The sequence below is a fragment of the Falco cherrug genome, chromosome 8, assembly GCF_023634085.1.
Source record: "Falco cherrug isolate bFalChe1 chromosome 8, bFalChe1.pri, whole genome shotgun sequence".
Taxonomy (NCBI): domain Eukaryota; kingdom Metazoa; phylum Chordata; class Aves; order Falconiformes; family Falconidae; genus Falco; species Falco cherrug.
This window is the reverse complement of record NC_073704.1, coordinates 9,153,315-9,172,867: the sequence shown is the minus strand read 5'-3', so window position 1 is coordinate 9,172,867 and position 19,553 is coordinate 9,153,315. Positions and strand designations below refer to the sequence as shown.

The 19,553-nt window shown below is 44.1% G+C and overlaps 1 protein-coding gene across 6 annotated transcripts in view; it reads right to left on the bottom strand.

The window, feature by feature from the left end:
- Nucleotides 1–19,314, bottom strand: part of FN1 (fibronectin 1) — a 54,999-nt gene extending 35,685 nt beyond the window's left edge. For 2 of the 6 annotated variants that reach the window (XM_055719246.1, XM_055719248.1), the window contains exons 1-13: nt 19,060–19,313; nt 18,590–18,718; nt 16,996–17,133; nt 14,952–15,083; nt 14,684–14,821; nt 12,055–12,213; nt 10,425–10,625; nt 9,788–9,967; nt 8,141–8,317; nt 7,074–7,226; nt 5,107–5,235; nt 3,355–3,498; nt 502–623 (exon numbers count right to left, since the gene is read on the bottom strand). In XM_055719246.1, the coding sequence (XP_055575221.1) occupies nt 502–623; nt 3,355–3,498; nt 5,107–5,235; nt 7,074–7,226; nt 8,141–8,317; nt 9,788–9,967; nt 10,425–10,625; nt 12,055–12,213; nt 14,684–14,821; nt 14,952–15,083; nt 16,996–17,133; nt 18,590–18,718; nt 19,060–19,219 (1,962 nt within the window). In that variant the 5' untranslated portion in view covers nt 19,220–19,313. Of the gene's footprint in view, nt 1–501; nt 624–3,354; nt 3,499–5,106; nt 5,236–7,073; nt 7,227–8,140; nt 8,318–9,787; nt 9,968–10,424; nt 10,626–12,054; nt 12,214–14,683; nt 14,822–14,951; nt 15,084–16,995; nt 17,134–18,589; nt 18,719–19,059 lie in introns of all 6 variants that reach the window. The other 4 variants (XM_055719249.1, XM_055719250.1, XM_055719247.1 and 1 more) reach the window with 3 other exon arrangements.
- Between the last annotated feature and the right edge of the window lie 239 nt (nt 19,315–19,553).

Here is a 19,553-nt window from a genome sequence, read left to right as displayed (position 1 = left end):
AAATATGAATGAGCCAACAAGCAGTGGTTAACCAGCTTTGGTTTAGACTGTAGAGAAAATGGGAGATGACTGTTTATTTAATCCTATGCTAGCTGTTTATATCTTCATATCCTATGAATTTTTACCTCCTCATTAATAAGAAAATTTATGCCAGTTGTCTCTGGATAAGTACATGGTACTAAAACAATGTTTCTTATGATGAAGAAGCTTCCACAAGGATTTACATTACTTAAAGTGAAGAAGGATATAAACTTGTCTGCTTACCGTGCTAGTGCCTTGGTTAATAAGATACTTCATGAATGCAGTGACCAGTAAAGTTTGGGCAGGGAAACATCAAGTGTTTATAAAGCACAGAGTAACTGTTGACCTTGACAGGACAAGGACACTGAAGTAGCAACTACAGGTTGCTGAAATTGTGTCAGTCACTTCCTTCAGACACCAAAAAAAGCCAAAGAAAGTATTTTTGATGAATAAATGAATGATGACGAATGTGGTACTCACTGGTCTCCAGCGCAAGATGTACTTGGTGATGTGAGATCGTTCAGGAGCATTCCACTGAATAGGGTGGGAGTTTGGCTGATTTGTACTCTCTGTGATGATCACCTGAACAGGCCCAGATGACCCTGGGGGAAAAAAAAAAAAATGCCTTATTTAACATATTGGAGATGCTTTTGTTCTGCCTTTGTTGTGGAGTCAAAAAGCAAGAAAGTTGTGCAGTTCACGCACTATGTCTATACATAGGAAATAAGTTACCTTGTCTTTCTACACTTCATGATTCACCGCTACTTAGAAAACTGGTGAATTAGAATATATTCTGGGGGGGAGTTAACACGCACTGTTTGGGTTAATTTTCTGTCAGTTATCAATGAAATAAAAAAACGTATCAGTCTAATATAGAAAAAGTCTGCAAAGCAAAGCTGTCCAAAGAGAGGGGGCTTCTCAGCAACTAACTACTTTCATGTATTATCTTCTGCAGCAGGAACAGGGAAAAAGATCAGAAATGTCTACCAAATCCAGGTCTAATCTTGTGGCATGGTGACAGCAAATTCCTGATCTGACATTGAATACACCTACAAAGAGACACTAGTCTTCTGCTGGTTTACTAACTTATTCAATCAGTTGATTGGAAACACTAAATTTTCATGCCACTGTGGAACACTCCACAGGTAGTGAGGCATGTCTTCTGCACAGAAACCACACTAGAAGGGCTGGTGGAAGCCTTGGAGACAAATCGGGCCCATAAACTCACAAAAATACAAGTTCAGCAGTGCTTTAATGATGAAGACTACAGACTGCATTTAGCCAGATCAGGCTTAGGTGTATTTCCTCCACAAGGCTCTCCAATAGAGAAGGAAAGGATTTATGATCCCATGGTGCTCCTTTCAGTCCCTCCCAGCCTTGCCAGGGAGGTTTCACTGAACACTCAGCAGCACTGTCCTCATTTTAGTTCTCGGAAAATGCCAGCAAAGACCACTCTGGAATTTGCAGGAAAGTGTCTTGTTTTAGCCATTAAATACCTTCACTCTCCTCCCACTCCTAACATTACTAATTATAATTTATTTGTACAACTGTGTAATATATACCTGCTCCATATTTAACAGGACTTCCAGGCAAACAAACCTGTGCCCACAGGCAGAAAATTTCAAAGCTCACCTAACCCCAAACCTACATTCAGAAACATTAGATTTAGTTTATTTACACATTTTCAGTCACTCTTGTGTCTAAAGAAGCCCAAAGCCCTGGTTCTCCAGTCTGGAGGCATGCATATTTGACATAGCTCAGGGAGATGTTTGTGTAAGCAATCTGACAGGAGTCAATGAAGCTCAGCAAGGTCCAGGAAGAAACTCAAGAAAGTCCAAAGAAGGCCTGCTTCCTATTCTTGCCCTCCTTAGTTTCCTGCCCCAAAGAAAGGCAAGTCCATAGCTCTGTCTGCCAAATATCCTTTTGCCTTGTCTCTGGCTCACTAGCTGTTATGGCCACAGATAGAAATGCAGTCAGGTTATTGACAACACTGCTGGGTGTAGGTCAGGTTCAATATAGTGCTGTCACAAAGATCTTCTATATGATGTGTGTGAAGCAAGTCACAGAGAAGAGGTACCTTATTTATGTGAAGCATGTAGTTTCAACATGTTTCAAAAGGGACTAGTCCCCTTCTACGGCTATATTAAAACCCTTTTTCCAAACAAGCCTCATATCCCCTTTCTTACCTCACAGGGCACTTTGGGTATAAATACACTGCAGCTAGTGACTGGATATACTCTTCTTAACCTATCTTGATATAAAAGCAGAGAATCAGCTCAGCATTGAAACTGCTACATCCAATCCTTACGCAGTTCCTCCACATTTATGCTCAGAGATGGGTTCAGGAACCAATGACATGAACACAGTCTTCTCCTCCCAACAGGGAAGCCAAAACAGCCTTAATATTTAATTTTATTCAGATTAAGACAATGGCAGTAGCAATCTTAAACAGGAAAGTAAAGAGGTTCCCCTTATCATGTTCTGTTCAGGGAACTGAAACAGAACAAGCCAATAAACAGGCATTGCCTGTGCCTATAAAGATTTCCTGGAACTGACTGGGCAAACAAAAGTTCAAATATTTAATTTCTTCAGGGCACTGATCAGGAAGAATCAGAATCATACAATCATTTAGGTTGGAAAAGACCTTTAAGATCATCAGATCCAACTGTAGGACTTAGGACAGTCCCGTGGCCCTAAGCACCAAATCCACGTATTTATTAAACACCTCCAGGTATGGTGATTCCACCATCTCCCTGGCCAGCCTGTTCCAGTGCTTGACCATCCTTTCTGTGAAGAAATGTTTCCTAATATCCAATCTAAACCTCCCCTGGTGTAACTTGAGGCCATCTTCTCCTGTCCTGTTGCTTGTTACCTGGGAGAAGAGACCAAACCCCACTTGCCTACAACCTCCTTGCAGGTAGTTTAGAGAGCAATAAAGTCCTCCCTGAGTCTCCTCTTCTCATTCCATGGTATTTTGCTTCCATGGTGAGTGGAAAAGGAAAGACTACATACCTAAGAGTTTTAAGCAATAGGAACTGAAGTTTACAAATGTGGTATCATTAAACACCAAGAAGCAACGTAAACCCAAGTTGTTGTGTGAACTGACAGTTATTCTCTAAACTAACCCTGGCCTGAGGAATAGCTAACAGCCTGGCCCCCTCTTTATAATCATGACACCTGTTTGTGTCTGCCAAGGGAGGGGGGGAAATGGTTCTGTTTAAAAAGGAAACCAAAAGGAATAATGTACAGAAACCTGAAGAGGTGAGAGGTGGAAAGTTTGCTTTCCCCATGTCTTACTCAGCAGATGAGTTAGTTGTCTGTTGGCTTTCTTACCAGGATAGGTTTGCAGAGGCTGGCAATGCCATTCTCCAATACCGCGACCATAGCAATAGCACTGGTATCTGACACCGTGGACATACTTCTCCCACGAATCTCCAATTTGGTAAAAGGTACGGGTTTCTGAATCCTGGCACTGATCTAAAGGCACAAAAGAGACAGTTAACCACCGCACATTATTGAAACTATAATGAAAAATCTCTGCCAAACACAGAAAAGCCAGTCATAACAGACTTACAAAAAGAAATCTAACACCAATGTTTATCTGCAAATATAGTTAAATAAAGAGAAAGCAGCAAAAGAAATTGAATCTCAAATCAAGGTTCTTGATGTATCACTGCGTGTGTTAGATACTAGGGGGCTAATTCAGTTGTGGTGGATTTCTTCAGATACTGTTAAATACAGGCCATCCACCTGGCAAGCTTCCCAGGGAAGTCAATGGGATGTTCCTTCAAGAAAGGATTTATTTTGAACCATCTATTGTGGAGCCCAGTTTTGCTCCAGTCAGCTAAGTTCATCTCTCATCCAAAGTTAAACCATGCTGTTCTCAATGAAGTTAATGGCAGAATTCCTACAGGCTTCAGCAGAATTCAGTCATGCTTTGTAAGTCTGAAGTTACCCGTTAATTTTCAGCAGATTCTTTCTGAATTTACCATTATATAAACCAAAAGAGGACAGATCAGATCCTGGAATCAGCTTAGCTAGTGTAAATACAACACAGGACCAATGCTTCAGTACACTTTCCAGTCTGACCTATGCCTGTTTCTGGCTCAATGGAAATTTTCATCGAGAACTAGTATCATGCTTGCTTGGATAAACAGAAACCCTGTTTAGAGAGAGCCAACAAAACTGAACCAGTTGCACATTTACAGATAGCTGAAGTCATTCCCCCTCCCCTTCTTGCAAAACAGTAATTTTCAGGAGCTTTACAATCCAACTTCCTCCAGTAAACCTGTATAGATATTACTGTAAATAAAGCAGAATTTAACCACTAGTAATTTCTAATAGATTTTCTTGGCAATAGTTTGAAGTTCTCTTGGATTTAGTAATTGTAAACCAAACAGCCAGGTCTTATCTTCCAATCAAGTTTCACTAGGAAAGCGGGGGAGGAAGAAGAGATGAAATCTCCTCATTCCTGCAGAGAACCATGATGGTTTTAGCTAACCTCCAGAGTGCTATTAACACGTGTTCTCATCCTGAGCTTTCTCTCTTTGCCAGAACCAAGAACAGCCAAAAAAATCAATTTAGTCCGAAGCTAAGTTAATATATGCTGGTGCTCCTTTCTCAGTTTAATGAGGAGAACTAAAGATTTTAGGATAGAGAAAGAAAAGAAAACAGATCCTAGCATCAGCGCCTAGCTGCATATTGTTTTATCAGCATTCAGTCCGAGAGCCCTGCCTGCTAGGCCAACAGAGTTCAGCCAAATCACCCCAGCCAGGAACTAATGTGCCCTGTTACCATGACCTCCTACATTTTAAAAGGTATGTTGCCACAATCCATTACTACTGCATTGTCATTGACTTCTATGGCATGTCTGATAACCCAGGCTTCATGTCCTTAAAACCACAAATACCTTTTCACTTACCCTCCAGCAAATCCAGTGTTACTTGTACTTTTGCAGTTGTGTGATTCAGGGCAGAAAGTGAGCAAAGACTGAGCCCAAATTCACACACCAGTTTCACTGTGCTGTAACCAGTTTCTACACAGCCACAGAGTGCATTTGGCAAGTGGGCACAACTGGTGACTTACCAACAGGATCACACTTCCATCTCCCCCGGCCCTGGCCAAAGCATGTGCAGTTCAGCATGTGCCCCTCATCATGACGCTTGTGGAAGGTCTGGTTCACATCATAGGTGATACCGTCCACAATGCACTGGTCTGTTTGAAAAAGAGCAGAGACAGTTTGTCAGCAATAGCTCTAAGTGTTAAGACCAAATCTGTCTGCTTGTCACATCACTCCCTCCTCTTGATCAGCTTACAGACACTGACTATGACAAGCTCCACTCAGGCAAAAGGGAGCCCTCCTGATATCTGTGATCACCACAGAGTAGTGCTGCATACACCCCTGAGTTTATTTATCAGCTGTGTGCAAATAAGCAACACTTGCAGAAAAGAGATCTGCAGGATGCAGTCCAGACTACAAAACTGCCTGGTTGCTCCTTTTGACAGATTCCACGTGTGAAAGAAAATCTAAAACAGCACACTACCTTTCACACTACCTCCTCTGAGGAAGTTCTAAACTGAAACACCTCAGTGAGTACTGTCTGAAATCATTAGAACTACACAAGGAGAAACGGCTACTCCAAATTCATAAAGATCCCATCAAGAAGTACAAACATCCTCAAGAAGTTATTTTGCTGGGCATCTTCTGCTAACACTTTGTAGTCATCTGAAGACAGGAGCAGACCTATTACACATCCAAGATGCTACTGGCATCTACTAATCCATTTTTCCCTCAAAACACAGTAACTAGACCCCATGCTGAAGTACAATGGTATCAGTCTATTAGGTTCAACAGCGACATGTCAACCTGTGATCTGGCCCAGAACTCCCAATGCCAGTCTAATCACAGCAAGGAGCAGAAAGACAAAACAAACATGAAAACCACCCCAGCAGCATATTGGTTTTTTAACTGGAACCCAAGAGACCCAAGTTCAGTTCCGGAGTCAATCACAGACCATCTGTTCTTGGGGAAGCGACTTTGTTAATTCCAGGCTTTCATTCCCCATTGTACTTTCTCACACCACGGGCATGGCATCAGGATAAACCAAGCAGCACTCAGACCCTTCTATGGGCACCAAGGACCTTCTCTGGGTGCTATGTTTAAACAGCTCTTAGGTAGCCTTTGCAAAGTATCTCCACCCTCCTCACAAAGAAAGACTACTTTAAGTCCAGAATGAAGTTGCAGAGAACTAGCTATGTATGTGGAAAAAGGAGTTTCACAGACCAGAACTTGTAGCAGTGCATTTCTCACTGTTCTGAAGGAAATGCTTAGGAAAAAACCCAAAACCTCCCAAAGCCCTTCAGCGAGCCTTTCCCTATAAACTATAACCCATTTCAGCAGTGGTGTTAAAAGTCCTTTCTTGGCTGCTTGACAGCAGCCCCCTGCCTTTTCCAGACATGAATCCAATGCTGTGAGCTAGCTGTAGGATGATCAAATGTCTGTGCTTTTAAGTCTTCTTTTTTTGGTATTGCTTAAGCACTTCTCCACTTGGATTACTCATATAAATAAGTAAATAAGAGTAATCTCAGTGCTGTCCTGCCAACTTTTCATATAGATTACCCAGCAAAAAGCTAATCCAGCACAGAGGAATTGAAAATTTCACTGCAGAACAAGAAAACAGAATGACTCTGCATTCAAAATTCAGACTAGTCTGGAGTTTTGTCTGTTATTGGGGCAGGGACATACTTCTACTAGGTTCTCTAAAGTCACAGTGGTGCTGATTCCTCAACATAGAGGGATACCTACTGATCAAGCTAATCAAGTTTGCTTCTGCTTGCTAGCCTGCAAAGACCGAAATAGTACTTTTCCAGCACATAAACAAGACAGGAACTTCACATAGCTCCTCTGATTCCCTTTCTACTACAAAGAAAGGCTTGATAATACATAATTCTTGAGCCTGGGCTCAAACATGCAATGATGGAAAAGAAAACCAGTTTCTCCCACCCCCCCAAAGCTTAGGCTAAAGTGGTGACATCAACATGAAAAACAGTACCTCTGAGTTGTGAATAGGCAATGCAAGTCCATTCTCCGCGGCCATTTCCTACACAAGTACATCTCATCATATGGCCCATATCATGTTGTTTATCCCACTGGTCCCCAACACGGTACATGACACCATCGTTGGTTGTGCAGATTTCTTCATGGGCTGATTGAAAAGAAAGCAAGAAAATACTTTACATGGCCAGAATTAACAAGACCTTGAGGGTTTAGACCATTTGCAATACCCCTTCATACTATGTAGTGGTTTCTGCATCTTAACAAGGAAGCTTTAGGCACCCACTCAATTTCAAATAGCATTTTTGCTGGGTGATGACATTCTCTAAGTGCAGATCTCTTGTAGGGGTTAGTTAATTTTAATGCTCATTTGAAAGCTACTAGAAATAGCTTCTGTACAATGTCCAAGGGGTGCAATGTGGAAGAATCAATTCTTGTTATGTACATGCCTTTATATGAACATAGCCATTTGAAGACCTGCACGTTACACAAGCTGTTTAAGGACTCAGATGCTACATTGCCATTAGTTACCAAAGGCCTTTCTTTTAAGAATTGGTAGTCACATTCCCTCCTGCATGTCCCCTCTTGACATCATGGAGACTAGCACGGATTGTAGGAATGGACCACAACATTGATTTTGACATTACTGTCATTTTCAGGGCAACACACTGACCACAGACTTGGGCAAAAGGAAGTGATGAGCCATGAAGAAGCAGCTTTGGTAGATGCAAGATAAAAACCTCACTGGCCACAAAGCACTACATTCCAGTGCTCTCTAATGGATCTACACCAGTCTGCACCAGCTGAGAAGCATGCCCTACCACTGGCTTGTAGCAAAGTAGTAATGAAAATTGCCTTCTCCTGGCATTGCCTAAGTCTCTGCTAGAGGTGATCAAGTGGGGTAAAAAGGACAAAGCAAAACTTCAGAAATGCCTTAAGGGATTTTGGGCTGAGGTGCAGCTCATTGGAAGTCATCAGTAACTGACCAATGACAGACATTTTACTTTCCAGCTCAAGGAACCGCTTAGAGGTAATCCATAATCCCTTTATGGTTCCCAGCCTTACCAGCCATAGGGCAGAAACCAAATTTCTGGTCAGCATCATAGTTCTCAGTGGTTCCACACCACTTCATGTTGTCTCTCCGCCCCTCAGAAGTACAGTCAGTATAGTTGCGGTTGTTGTACAGGAAGGGGAAGTGGCACAGAGCACCATTGGAATTGCCACCACGTGTCTGGACCAAAACTACAAAAGTGAAAAGAAAACAGAAGCAAATGAAGTCTGCACTATCCATCAGCATGCACAGAAGAATTTGGAAAACCAACCACTATTTTTTCCTACATGTACCCTGTACATTATCCCCAGGCCTCTTTTCTTGGCTTTAAGTAATTCAGATCTGGAAACATAAGCCTTACACAAGGTCAATTCAGTTCAAATTTTGCTTTGGAAGGAGTTGCAGAGCCAGCGATGGGAATTCCTGGGGAACAAGGAAACCCAAACCTTACTGTGTTTGGGAAGTAGCTTTGCTTTGTGCCAAGGCCTAGGGAATCAAATAAACTCACAGTTCTCAGCATACCTGTATTATCTGAGTAATAGCTCAGTTGTGCCCTTTGGCTTAAAGTAAAGCCTTAGCCCTCCAGAAAGGGTTACAATTCAGTTACGTACAACAGGACGAGTCAAAACCTCTCTGCAGGTTTGAAGCTTCATGTTTTGCAAGCAGCAGTGCAAAAAGGTTTGTAATCTAAACTCCTCACCTCTTGAGCAACTCTGCTTTACAAATAATTGACAACAAGGAGGCATTTGTTGAGGCTTTTCTATATTGATATTTCTAATTTCCAACAGTTTATCACAAGAAACCTCACTAAAACAAGAATGTGTGTGTGGGCAGGGACAGTGGTGGGTTTTTTGCTTGGGTTTTTTTCTTAAAAAGAAAGAATATTTTATGTCCTGCAGAGACAGGCTTGACTTTCATCACAAAAAAACAGCTGAAGTGGAACAGAGTTTAAAAAAAAAAACAAACAAACACCTATGCAGTGTAAGAAGCAGCATTTTCACATGGGAATATGAAAAATTCTCTCCAAGGTCAGATGCCAGAGAAGCTGTCTGGGTACTGTTCCATGGACATCTGATGGGCTTCCCAGTAAGTGTAACCACACAGGTAGATTGTGCTGCAAAGGGAACGCTGACCATTCACAGACAAGAGGGAATGCTGCTGCATGAGTCATGCACCAGCTCTTGATCAGTGATCACAAATCACATTAAGATTCTGCTATATATGGCAACCTGGCTAGATAGTCGGGATGGGGGGAGTGACAGAGGACTGCACAAACTGTACTCCACGGATATCCTCTTCTTCGCAGCCTAATATGGGCATTGCTCTAGGAATTCAGCCAAGCAAAGTCAAAGACTAAGCATCCTTTGGGTCAATGCTCTACCCCACCTAGGCACTCCCATTCTAAGGTCAGCTCAGAGGAGAGAGAACAGGACTCAGAAGGTACATCTGTATCACCCTGAGCACCCTCCAAAGATGCCAAGAGCACTTCTGTGCCCTGACATCAGGCAGTCCTTCATTCACAGGACTGCTCTGGTGCAGAGGCATGCTTCCCTCCAGACTGCCGGAATTGTTCAGGTAGCCTGTCCCCTATGTTCTCTGCTGCTTCCTCCATCTGTGCATGAAGGTCACATGCATGTGAAGATCTTCTGAGAAGAGCTTACCATTCTGCTCAGTACAGAAGGAGTATCTCCTGTCCTGCTCAAAGTTGGAAGTGGTGCTGCACCAGAGGTGCCCATCTGTGCGGCCTTCAGTGGTGCAGGAATAGAAAGTCCTTCCATCGTAGGTAAAAGGCAGAACACAGGCTTCTCCATCAGAATTGCCACCATATGTTTGGGTCACAGCTTTAAAACAAGCAAATCACAGCATTAGACCCTGGCTTAAGCAATCCCCAAACCTTGGGGCTCTAAAATGGCAAAAATCCCTCTAGGCTAAGCCACTGGTTGCTGCAAACCCACATTGAATGCCATGGACCTAGGCCAATAGACACCAACAGACAACATAGCTCTGCAGCTGTGTCATTCTTTTACATTCTTTTCCAAACATATATTATCGCAGCTCGATTTGAATAAAGTTATTAATGCTGCTCCCCAAGGGCTCTGTTTTCCCTCAGCAGGTTATATATAACTCACTGGGAAATGTTTCTGCCTGACAGAAGCAGGCTTCAAATAACCAAAACAACTATTTCTTCACCCCTTGCACGTCTCTCCAGTTAATCTTCTTCAGAAGACATTTCTGATACACACACAAAAGTCCCAGAGATCCCACTGGACTGAACAGGCACTAAACACAAACTCATACCTATTTCCTGGCAGCTGACTCCATTGCCCAGGCAGGTACAAAGCATTTGCTGGCTTCCCTGTGTCTTCAGCCACTGCATACCCACAGAGTACACCACTCCGTTATCAGTTATGCACTGGCCATATGGCTGAGGCTGGGGCTGTTGAGGCTGGGGCTGGTACAATGCAGTCTGCACATTCGTGAAGCTAGGAGAGCCAGATCCTGCAGAAGAACACAGGACAGAACCAAAACTAGTTACACGTAAAGCTAAAGAACAGAATGCTTCAATCAAACACAGAAATAATAAAACCTTTAGGCACTCCATCAGATCGAAGGCACAACTCTCTTAGCTTCCCTAGACATGTTTTAGTTATTCCACTTAGCAAACTTCAAAATTAAAATAACAATTTTAAGAAGAATCCCACTTCTACTAATGACAGCCTCTGGTTTCCACCACTGTAGAGTGGCTTTAGAAAGGATTAAGGGTCAACCGCTTTTCACAGGAATTGTTTAGAAACAAATTTTTTGGAAAAAAAAGGTTTTGTGGAAGGAAATCTGGAAAGAACAATCAAGATCAGTGACAAGGCAATAAAAAAACCACTGAGGAAGTAGGAAGATAAAGCAAAAAGGATTTGCTTTGAATTTTCCATTGGAAGAGAAAAACAAACCACAAACATATTCATTTACTCTGGAATTTGTAAACATTGAATCAAAATGTTTTGGCCCATTATCACCTGGAATAATACTAAGAGACAAAGAGGCATGTTGTCTACATTATGGAAGTTTTTGCTAATGATTCTCAGAGGAATCTCCACAAATTCAGCTCTGCTGAAAGAGGGAAAACAATAATGGGAACAAAATACTGGCACCCCTGAAGCTTTACGCATTTTGAAGTTTAGACCTTCTGAGAGTTTGAAGTTAACCTGCTGCTATCAAACTGTTAAAGTTCATTTACCAAGAATAATATAGTGTAGGTAATGCAAGAAAACAGAAGTTTTACATTGCACTCACCAATAGGAAACCTAGATCCTCAAAACGGTCAAAAAAAATTTAGAAGCTGAAAACTTTAATAAACCTTGGGCAAAAAATATATGCTACCTATAAACCAGGTAATATTTCATATCAAAATGACCAACATTCTAATGTACATGCATTAAGTAGCACTGCATACATTCCTTGACATTTCTGGTTTTTAAAGCTCAACCATTAGTAGGTATATTTATCTTGTCAAAGAAACCAGATGGTCTCAGTGGGGTTTAAATTAAGGACACTTCAAGAAAATTACCCTTAGGCTAATACATAAAGTTCAAATATTAACTTGAAATGCCACCCTCTCAAGACAAAGCTAGTATAGTTCCTGTGGATGCGTGGCCTAGACATGATTTACTGCACTGTGATTGTGCAGGCAATCACATCTGTACATGCAAGCCCCATTTGTGCATGGAAACAAGGTATAAATTAATCTTATCTACACATGCACAAACAAGGTGTATTTCCTGAACTCTAACCCTCTTTGTTGCTGATTTTTCCTGGACAAGACTCTTTAAATACCTAAATTAGGATGGCACAATCCAGCTCCAAGTCCTAGCCATTCAAAACCTGCTATTCCTTGTTCCTTCCCCTACCTTACACACTATGATGCCCCACTTACCTGTGCTAGTTGTATGCAGGGATGTGTGTCTTTCGCATTTCCATTCACCTCTGCCATTACCAGTACAGATGCACTGAAGCAAGTTTCCACGGTTATCCTTCTTGCTCCAGGTGTCTCCAATTCTGTAGGAAGTCTTGGTGTCATGGTCATTGCACCTATCTGTATAAGGAACATGACTGTTTAGCTATTTCCACATTGCATGACTTCACCATGTAACTTATAGTTCTGAAAAACCAACACTATCAAATGAGCTGATAATTTAAAACCTTTACTGAAAGCTGACCTCAATTCTTGCAGCCCACTATTACAAGTCCTATATGCACTAAACCCTGCATTGACTGAGAGCATCTGAAAATCCTGATGCTTTCGTCTAAGGTTCCATTTGTTTCCAGAATTGTGCTTTTACTTTGCAGCCATCGTCAAAATTAGCATCATAACATTACCAGTGTGAACATGGTAAACTATGTTCAAAATGTGAAAAAGCACACACTGGATTGAAAACATTCCTACTAGTTACTTTTAAAGCTATGTTAAACCCATTCTGTCTAGCATACACCTTTAAGGCTTAAATTTGTTTTAATGACATTTTTAAAGCAGATGCCTCTGTAGCTGGATAACTTCATACTATACACAGGGCACAGTTCAAGTTCAGGCCTCTACTTCAGCTGGAAGAAACTAAAACCTCTTTGAGGGCAGTATGTTAAATTCCATTTCTTCCAAAAGAAGCGTGCATGAAGCTCCAGTAAAGTTAATATGAGCTGGTCGTGTCATACCAGCAATATTAGACTTTCCAAATCTCCCTGTTGTCTTTAATAACCCACAGCCCCCGATGAATTGAGTAAATGGGTTCAAAGGACAGTATAACAAACTACTTTTGTCTGGATGCCAGATCCACATGGATTAACGACTTCTTCTTCCATTACAAGTTTTTACCTTCTCATTCAAGGGCAACTTGATACAGTGGCTCAAATACAATCATGGATCAATGAACATGAATTTATGAAGAACTGTGGAAGGATATATGCATCATGCTAGATTGCACTGAAAGAGCTCATGGGGTAGAACACGAACATGGAAAACAAATTACTAATTTGCAGTAGTTAAAATGATCAAAACCTGAGTATTTGCCAGAAGAGGGGTAAATTGGAAAAGTATTCATAATGTAATTTTGCAAATGTGAGAAAAACCCTGTCTTATGGACACTCAGATTCTCAAGTTAAACAATGAAAAGCTGAAGTGCCCCCAAGAAATGAGTTGTAATTCTGGAAAATGCTGGCCATAAAAGATATATAACAGCAGCACATGTAATGCCCCCTTTGTGGGCTACAGGTATCACTTTACATACATAAATTTGAATTTCTCTATTTGATTATATTTGGAAAACAAAATGAAAAATGAACAGGTCATTATATTGCCATTTCCCCTATGATACCACAGTGCAGGTCCGAGTTATGGGAGGAAAGATACTGCCAAATCATTTTTATTAGTAATAATAACTCCTCCAAAATTCACAAACACCACCTTCTGTTTTATTCATTCCTATTTGACAGTTAATGATTTTTCCCCATGTGTTTTTAACAGACTTAATATTGACAAGGCTGGTTTGATTTTTATAGCTTATTTCTTCAGCAATTCTCTCCAGATCTTAAGTTTTAATCCCAGCCCCCTTAGTGTTTTAGTTCTTTACAGGTCTGCTGTTTATATCAGCAGAAAGTCATTCTCTGTGTGCCCCAAGGCAACTGAATATGAAGCAATTTAAATGCTACAGAAGAGTTTCTCAAACCTTGCATAACAAAGGTGTAAGGTACAAAGTTAAATTTTCTTGAGGCAACTGGTGTAAACCATGGTAGCTCCACAACAGAGCTTGCCTCTAACAAAACTGGAACAGAAGGTAAACAACCAACCAAGATTTTGGATTTTAGAAGTCTTGTTTGCTTTGCAAATACAAATAAAATGGAATATTTACGGTAATGTCCTTCAGTGATGTTAAAACTAAAAAAAGTTACCTGCACTGATGAAGAATGTTTACACTGACAACAAAATATTGGGAAACTAACAAGCGAGATGGTAGAGCAGGCAAAACAAACCCTGTTTTAGCTAACATACATATTAAAGAGTAATACTGAGAAAAAACAAGAAGACATTTTAGTCTGGCAGATCCTGCTGTTGGAGTAGGTAAATATTTCTCTTTAAAAGCACCTAATTCTCCCTCAGGAGGCTATGTAAAAACACAGAAATGGAGATATTAAGCCAAACTCTCCACCATTTTGCAGACCAAGCAATTCTCTTGACTTCCTGGGAGACGTGCCACCACAACTCAGCTGGCCTGCGGATCTCTTAAACCTTTCTCTCTAAATCAAGTTTAAAACCCCACAATAATCCAGCCACTCTGTCACCAGCAGATCACCAGCTCTCTGGCACATTCCCAGATGGCAACCGGGATATGTGAACGCTCCCCTCTCACCTCAGAGGGGCCTGCTTCCCACCCCTTCCCAGGAGTCGGCCATCCCTCTAAAACTACTGCCACTTACAACAGGGCAGAAAATGGAATGCCTTTTCTTTTTGACACAGGACAGATTTGGAAAATAAGTAGAAAGGAGGTGCCTGCGGGTGCCAGGCCAGCACTTACTTCTGGAGGTGCAGGTGATGCGGCCGCTGCCCTCCCCCAGGCAGGTGCAGTCCACCATCATCCAGCCCTGGTAGGGCTTCTCCCAGGTCTCACCCACCACGTAGGATGTCCCGGCTGTATTGTCATAGCACCGCTCAGCTGTGAGAGGGAAAGGGATAAACAGTCCACCTAGGGCTATCCCACATGAGGACACCTCAGGGAAGACTAGGAGAAAAGAGACTGTACACCTTGACCAAGCAGGGAGGAGAAGAGGGAAGCCACCACTTACCCACGGGCTTGCAGGTCCACTCGCCCTTCCCGTTGCCCAGGCAGACGCACTCCAGCATGTAGCCGCCAGTCTCATGAGGCCGGCGCCAGGTATCACCGATCTTGTAGGACTGGCCACCCTCATGGCAGCGATCTGCAATGGGATAAGAGGAGAGCCAAGGTGATGGACCACACCAGGAACAGCATCATGGGGACAAGGTAAGGGCCAGCTGGCCAGAGGCGGAGGGGGGCAGCTGGAGCGGTGAGGAGGAGTGGGGCAGGCCACAGCTACCTCCTCCTCCAGCCTGCAGAGTGGCACCCGCCATTTTATGTGCCTCCTAGCCCCTGTTCTCCTCAGCTAATGCCCTCCAGGTTCACAGCTACCACTGGAACCTGGCTGGTGAAAGGGAATGCCACGGCCTGCTTCTCCCTCAGACCTCGCTCCAGTCTGAGGGCTGGTGTGGGAGGGTTGCCTCCATCTTGTTCTGAGGTGGGTAGCACTTGGGCCTCTCTGTCACTGTCCCTGAAAAACTGAGGGACATGGCAGCCAGGCCAGCATGCAGAGAATACAGAGATGCTTGGTGTGACACCCTAGTGGGACATCAGTCCTGTTAGGTTTGGAATCCCTGCAAAGGCAGATTCCCAGCCACCAGTGCCCCACAGCCCTGAGGCAGTCCGGGCCCACCACTTGGCCCAGGTCCAGGGAGGAAAACATAATAAAGGACAGTTTGTATACACAGGGTCGTCTTCTTCAAGTAAAAAAAACAAGCAAAAAAAAACCCTCCACACATTCTGTAATTTATTAGGAGCCACTGAAATGTTTCATTGGCTTATTTATGAAACTAGGGAATCTACGAGTTAGGAAGATTGATTCAAAGACAGTTGCAGTCAGTGAGACTCTCCAGTGAGTTCTAAAACAGGCTGATAAGGAAATGAGACTGCTCTCATGTTTGCCATTTCCTTACTGACTCTTTTCTTACAACACTTACCATCCTTGCCCAATAAAATGCCAGTAAATTCAGGAGGGCTTCAGCTCTACTTGTTAGATTCAACATATTATTTTTTTCCCCATGCTATAATAACGGCTGGCTTCAGAGTCTTCTGTGGCAATGCTACTAGGATCAGCATGTGTCTTAAGAAACTGGACACTTAAGAACAAGTTTTTTCTCAAAAGGTGCCTCAAGGACTTTGAAATCTCAGTCTGAAAGTCCTGACACGCAGTGATCTTCATCTTTGCTCACAGAAAATCCAATTATGAACTTAAGGGAAATTGTGAACAATTCAGTGACTCAATAAGGAAAGGATTTCCAGACAGTCAGACGTGAAAGGAGAGCTGGGAAGAAAGGACCAAGGGAAGAGCAAGGAAAAGGAAAGTACAGGTCAGGCTGGTGAAAAAGGAGTTGCAGAAAGACATTGGGCTGGTGTCTGGATATTAAATCCCAGCTCCCTCAGGGACAACTGTTGGCATGACATTTTTGGAGGGCAGGGGTACTGGCTCTTGGATAGTATTTATTTATTATCATTTATTCAGAGTAGTCCCATTAGTGCTGATGGTATTATTCCAACTCACTATCTGCAGATCAGACTCACTTTTTTCCAAGTCAGAAAGCTACTTTCATAAATGCACCTATGAAAGTATAACACAGTCCTGTATATAGTAAATGTACTAACCTATATGGCTGGACACTAACAGTAACTTTTGGCATATGGCTGAGGTTTTCTGTTTGGTTTGGTGGGGGAGGGTTTTTGGGGGGGTCGGTGCGTTTTTTTGTTTGTTTTGGGTTTGGTTGTTCTTTTGTTGGTTTGGGGTTTTTTTTGTTTTGGTTTGTTTGTTTTGGGGTTGTTTTTTTTTTTACACATAGCACTTCACCCCTTAAATAAAAGGGGCATTTGGTTGTGCAAATGTATATACATGGGGCAAAGGCTTCAATTCCAAGATTTTAATGGACTCTGGACTAACTCCCTCCCAACTCTAGTTAATGGGCAATGGGTATATTGTATAATTTGCTGTGGAAAATACGACACTACGGAACAATAGCTCTAGTAATAGGCTCTTAGTTACATACTGGCAATGGTGCAGCTGATTCTCCCACGTCCAGCTCCAATGCAAGTACAGTCCCAGATCATGGAGTCCTTGGGGCGCTCATAAGTCTCCCCTACTCGGTAAGTGGATCCAGTGTATTTGTCAAAGCAAGTCTCTTCAGCTATGAGAGGAGAAAAATCAAATTCATGTAACCATGCCAGTAACATGCACAGCCAACAGAAACACATATTCCTTGCCTCCTCACACAGATACACCTTTTTTCTGAGGACAAATGCGTATCAGTCTCCTCTTTCTTCCTGGGATAGAGCAGCAGCGAGGAACTTGGGTGAAATTTGCCCCCTCAAGGTCCCCATGATGCTGAATAACCTCAGCTTCACTCCCGCAGTGAGCCAGAAGTTGAGCATGGCATGTGGGCAGCCATGCTCTGAAAGGATCAATCCCAGCTGTCTGAAGTGTAACAGGACAGGAGGGAGCAAACATCCCCTAGAAGCGGCGTGCCTTGTCACACTAATCATTCTGACTTGGTAAATAAAAAAGTGCATTAATCCCAAATTCTGCAGCAGTCCCACTGAAGTCAACAGTACTACTTGTGAACTGTTCACACTCATGCATGAGTAAGTGATTACAGAATGGTTATGTCAGTGCTGCCACCAGACTCAAAATCTGCAACAGAACAACCTTCTGCAATACCGGACTGATAAAAGTTAACTGTGCCGTAAGGTAAACTTGCTATTAGACTTTGAAACTTTAAAGCTTGGGAATCCCTGCAGGGGAAGGAAGGGTAGATCAACCCCCTTTTATGGGGGAGCAAGGGGGTGAGCATTCCTTAAAATACCAAAGCTGCAAGGCAGGCAGCACACAAATCTTGCAAAACAGATTTCTGGGACGCTCCCATCCGTCTTACACGAACACTATCAGCTAGGAACCAGTTTTTCTCTCTTGCATATCCAGCGCAACATAAAGGAGTTACGGCAAAGCAGTGGCTTCAGAACAATAAATAGAGATAAATCACATCTGATAATCTAAGCTGCATTGTATCCCAGAGAGAGGCATCTTCCAGCAGGCGTTGCACTTAAATTTCTTTCTGTTACCTAAACTTTTTCTGCAGAAGACTAAACAATCTCATTTTACACTCAATTATAGAAAGCTCACAGCACGGCCGGGGGCTGTGGAAAGTTGTAAGTTGAAGTATTTTTAAACAAGCTGACGACACTGCGCAGCTATGAAAAGTTGGGGTGAAGCAATCAAACAGCACAGAGCCAGAGCTGCAAAGTGACTCCAGATTTGAACTTCCCCGTGCGAGTCCAGGAGTCAGTTCAGTTCATTATAAAGAAGAGGTTGGCTCGAAAATTAATGTTTAGATCCAATCCTCCAGAGAGATGAGTGATGTTTGGCTCAGGGTTCTGATGGCAGGCCCATCGCTAATGAAAAGCATTTCTTAAAATCCCAAGCCAGATCTTCAGTGTAATTGAGTGTAGGTCCGTTACCGACCCTAAGTACCAAACTTCAGCTGCAAACCCAGACTGCTAGTTATAGCTCAGTATGAGACTTAGCTTACTCCGCATCAAAAGCCATGCTGGGGTCTTGATGCGGACAAAAAGAGACCACCGACTTACGTTCAGGCTTGCTTTCACAGTTAAACCCTCTGCTTCCACCATAGCAGGTACAGACCAGCGTGTTTCCCAGGTAAATGCGCTCCCACTGCTGGTTTATCTGATAGTATCTTCCGTTGTCATAACAGGTCTCTGGGGGGAGAGGAGGAGGAGAGGGGAGCACAGGGGAAGAGAAAGAAAAGTTTGGAGTTACCGACGGTAGAGGCGGGGAGGACGGGACACGGCACCGGCAAACGGCGCCTGCGGCGGGCACCGGCGGCTGCCCGCAGCCTCCCACGTGTGCGGGTCTGGCCGAGCCCGAGGGCTGCGATGGGCCGAGCTGTGGAGCCCGAGCGACAGAAAGAGCCCCCCGGGGGTCACCCGGCGGCGCCGGGCTGCGGGGAAACACTCGCGTCCCGTCCGCGCTGCGAAGGGGCCGGGCCGAGCCCCCGCCATGCCCTGCCCGCGGGACCCCATCCTGGCGCGGTACTCACGCTTGCCCTGCGCGGGGGTGCCCTGAGGTACCGAGGTGGTCTGCGCCTGCCGCCGGCTCTTGCCGCCGCCTCCGCGGCGGTGCCTGCCGCCACCCCCAGCCGCTGCAGCCCCCAGGCAGAGAGCGAGCAGCGCCAGCCGCCACACGGTGCGGCACGGCATTCTGGCACGGCACGGCACGGCACGGCACGGCACGGCACGGCACGGCACGGCACGGCACGGCACGGCACGGCACGGCACGGCACGGCTTGCGGCGCCACTCGCAAGCAGCCCGACGGACGGGACAGCGGCGCCGCCCGGGCGCTATATAGGGCGGGCGGCGCGGGGAGGGGGCGGCCGCCGCCACCCCGACGCCCATTGGCCTCGGTGCCGGCGGGGGCCGCCACCGCCCCGACGAGCGCCGCCGGCCCGGCCCGGCCGCACAAAGGGCCGATCCGCGCGGGGCGGGGGCTGCGAGCGGTGGGCAGTGCGGGAAGCCTGGTGGGGGTGAGAGGCC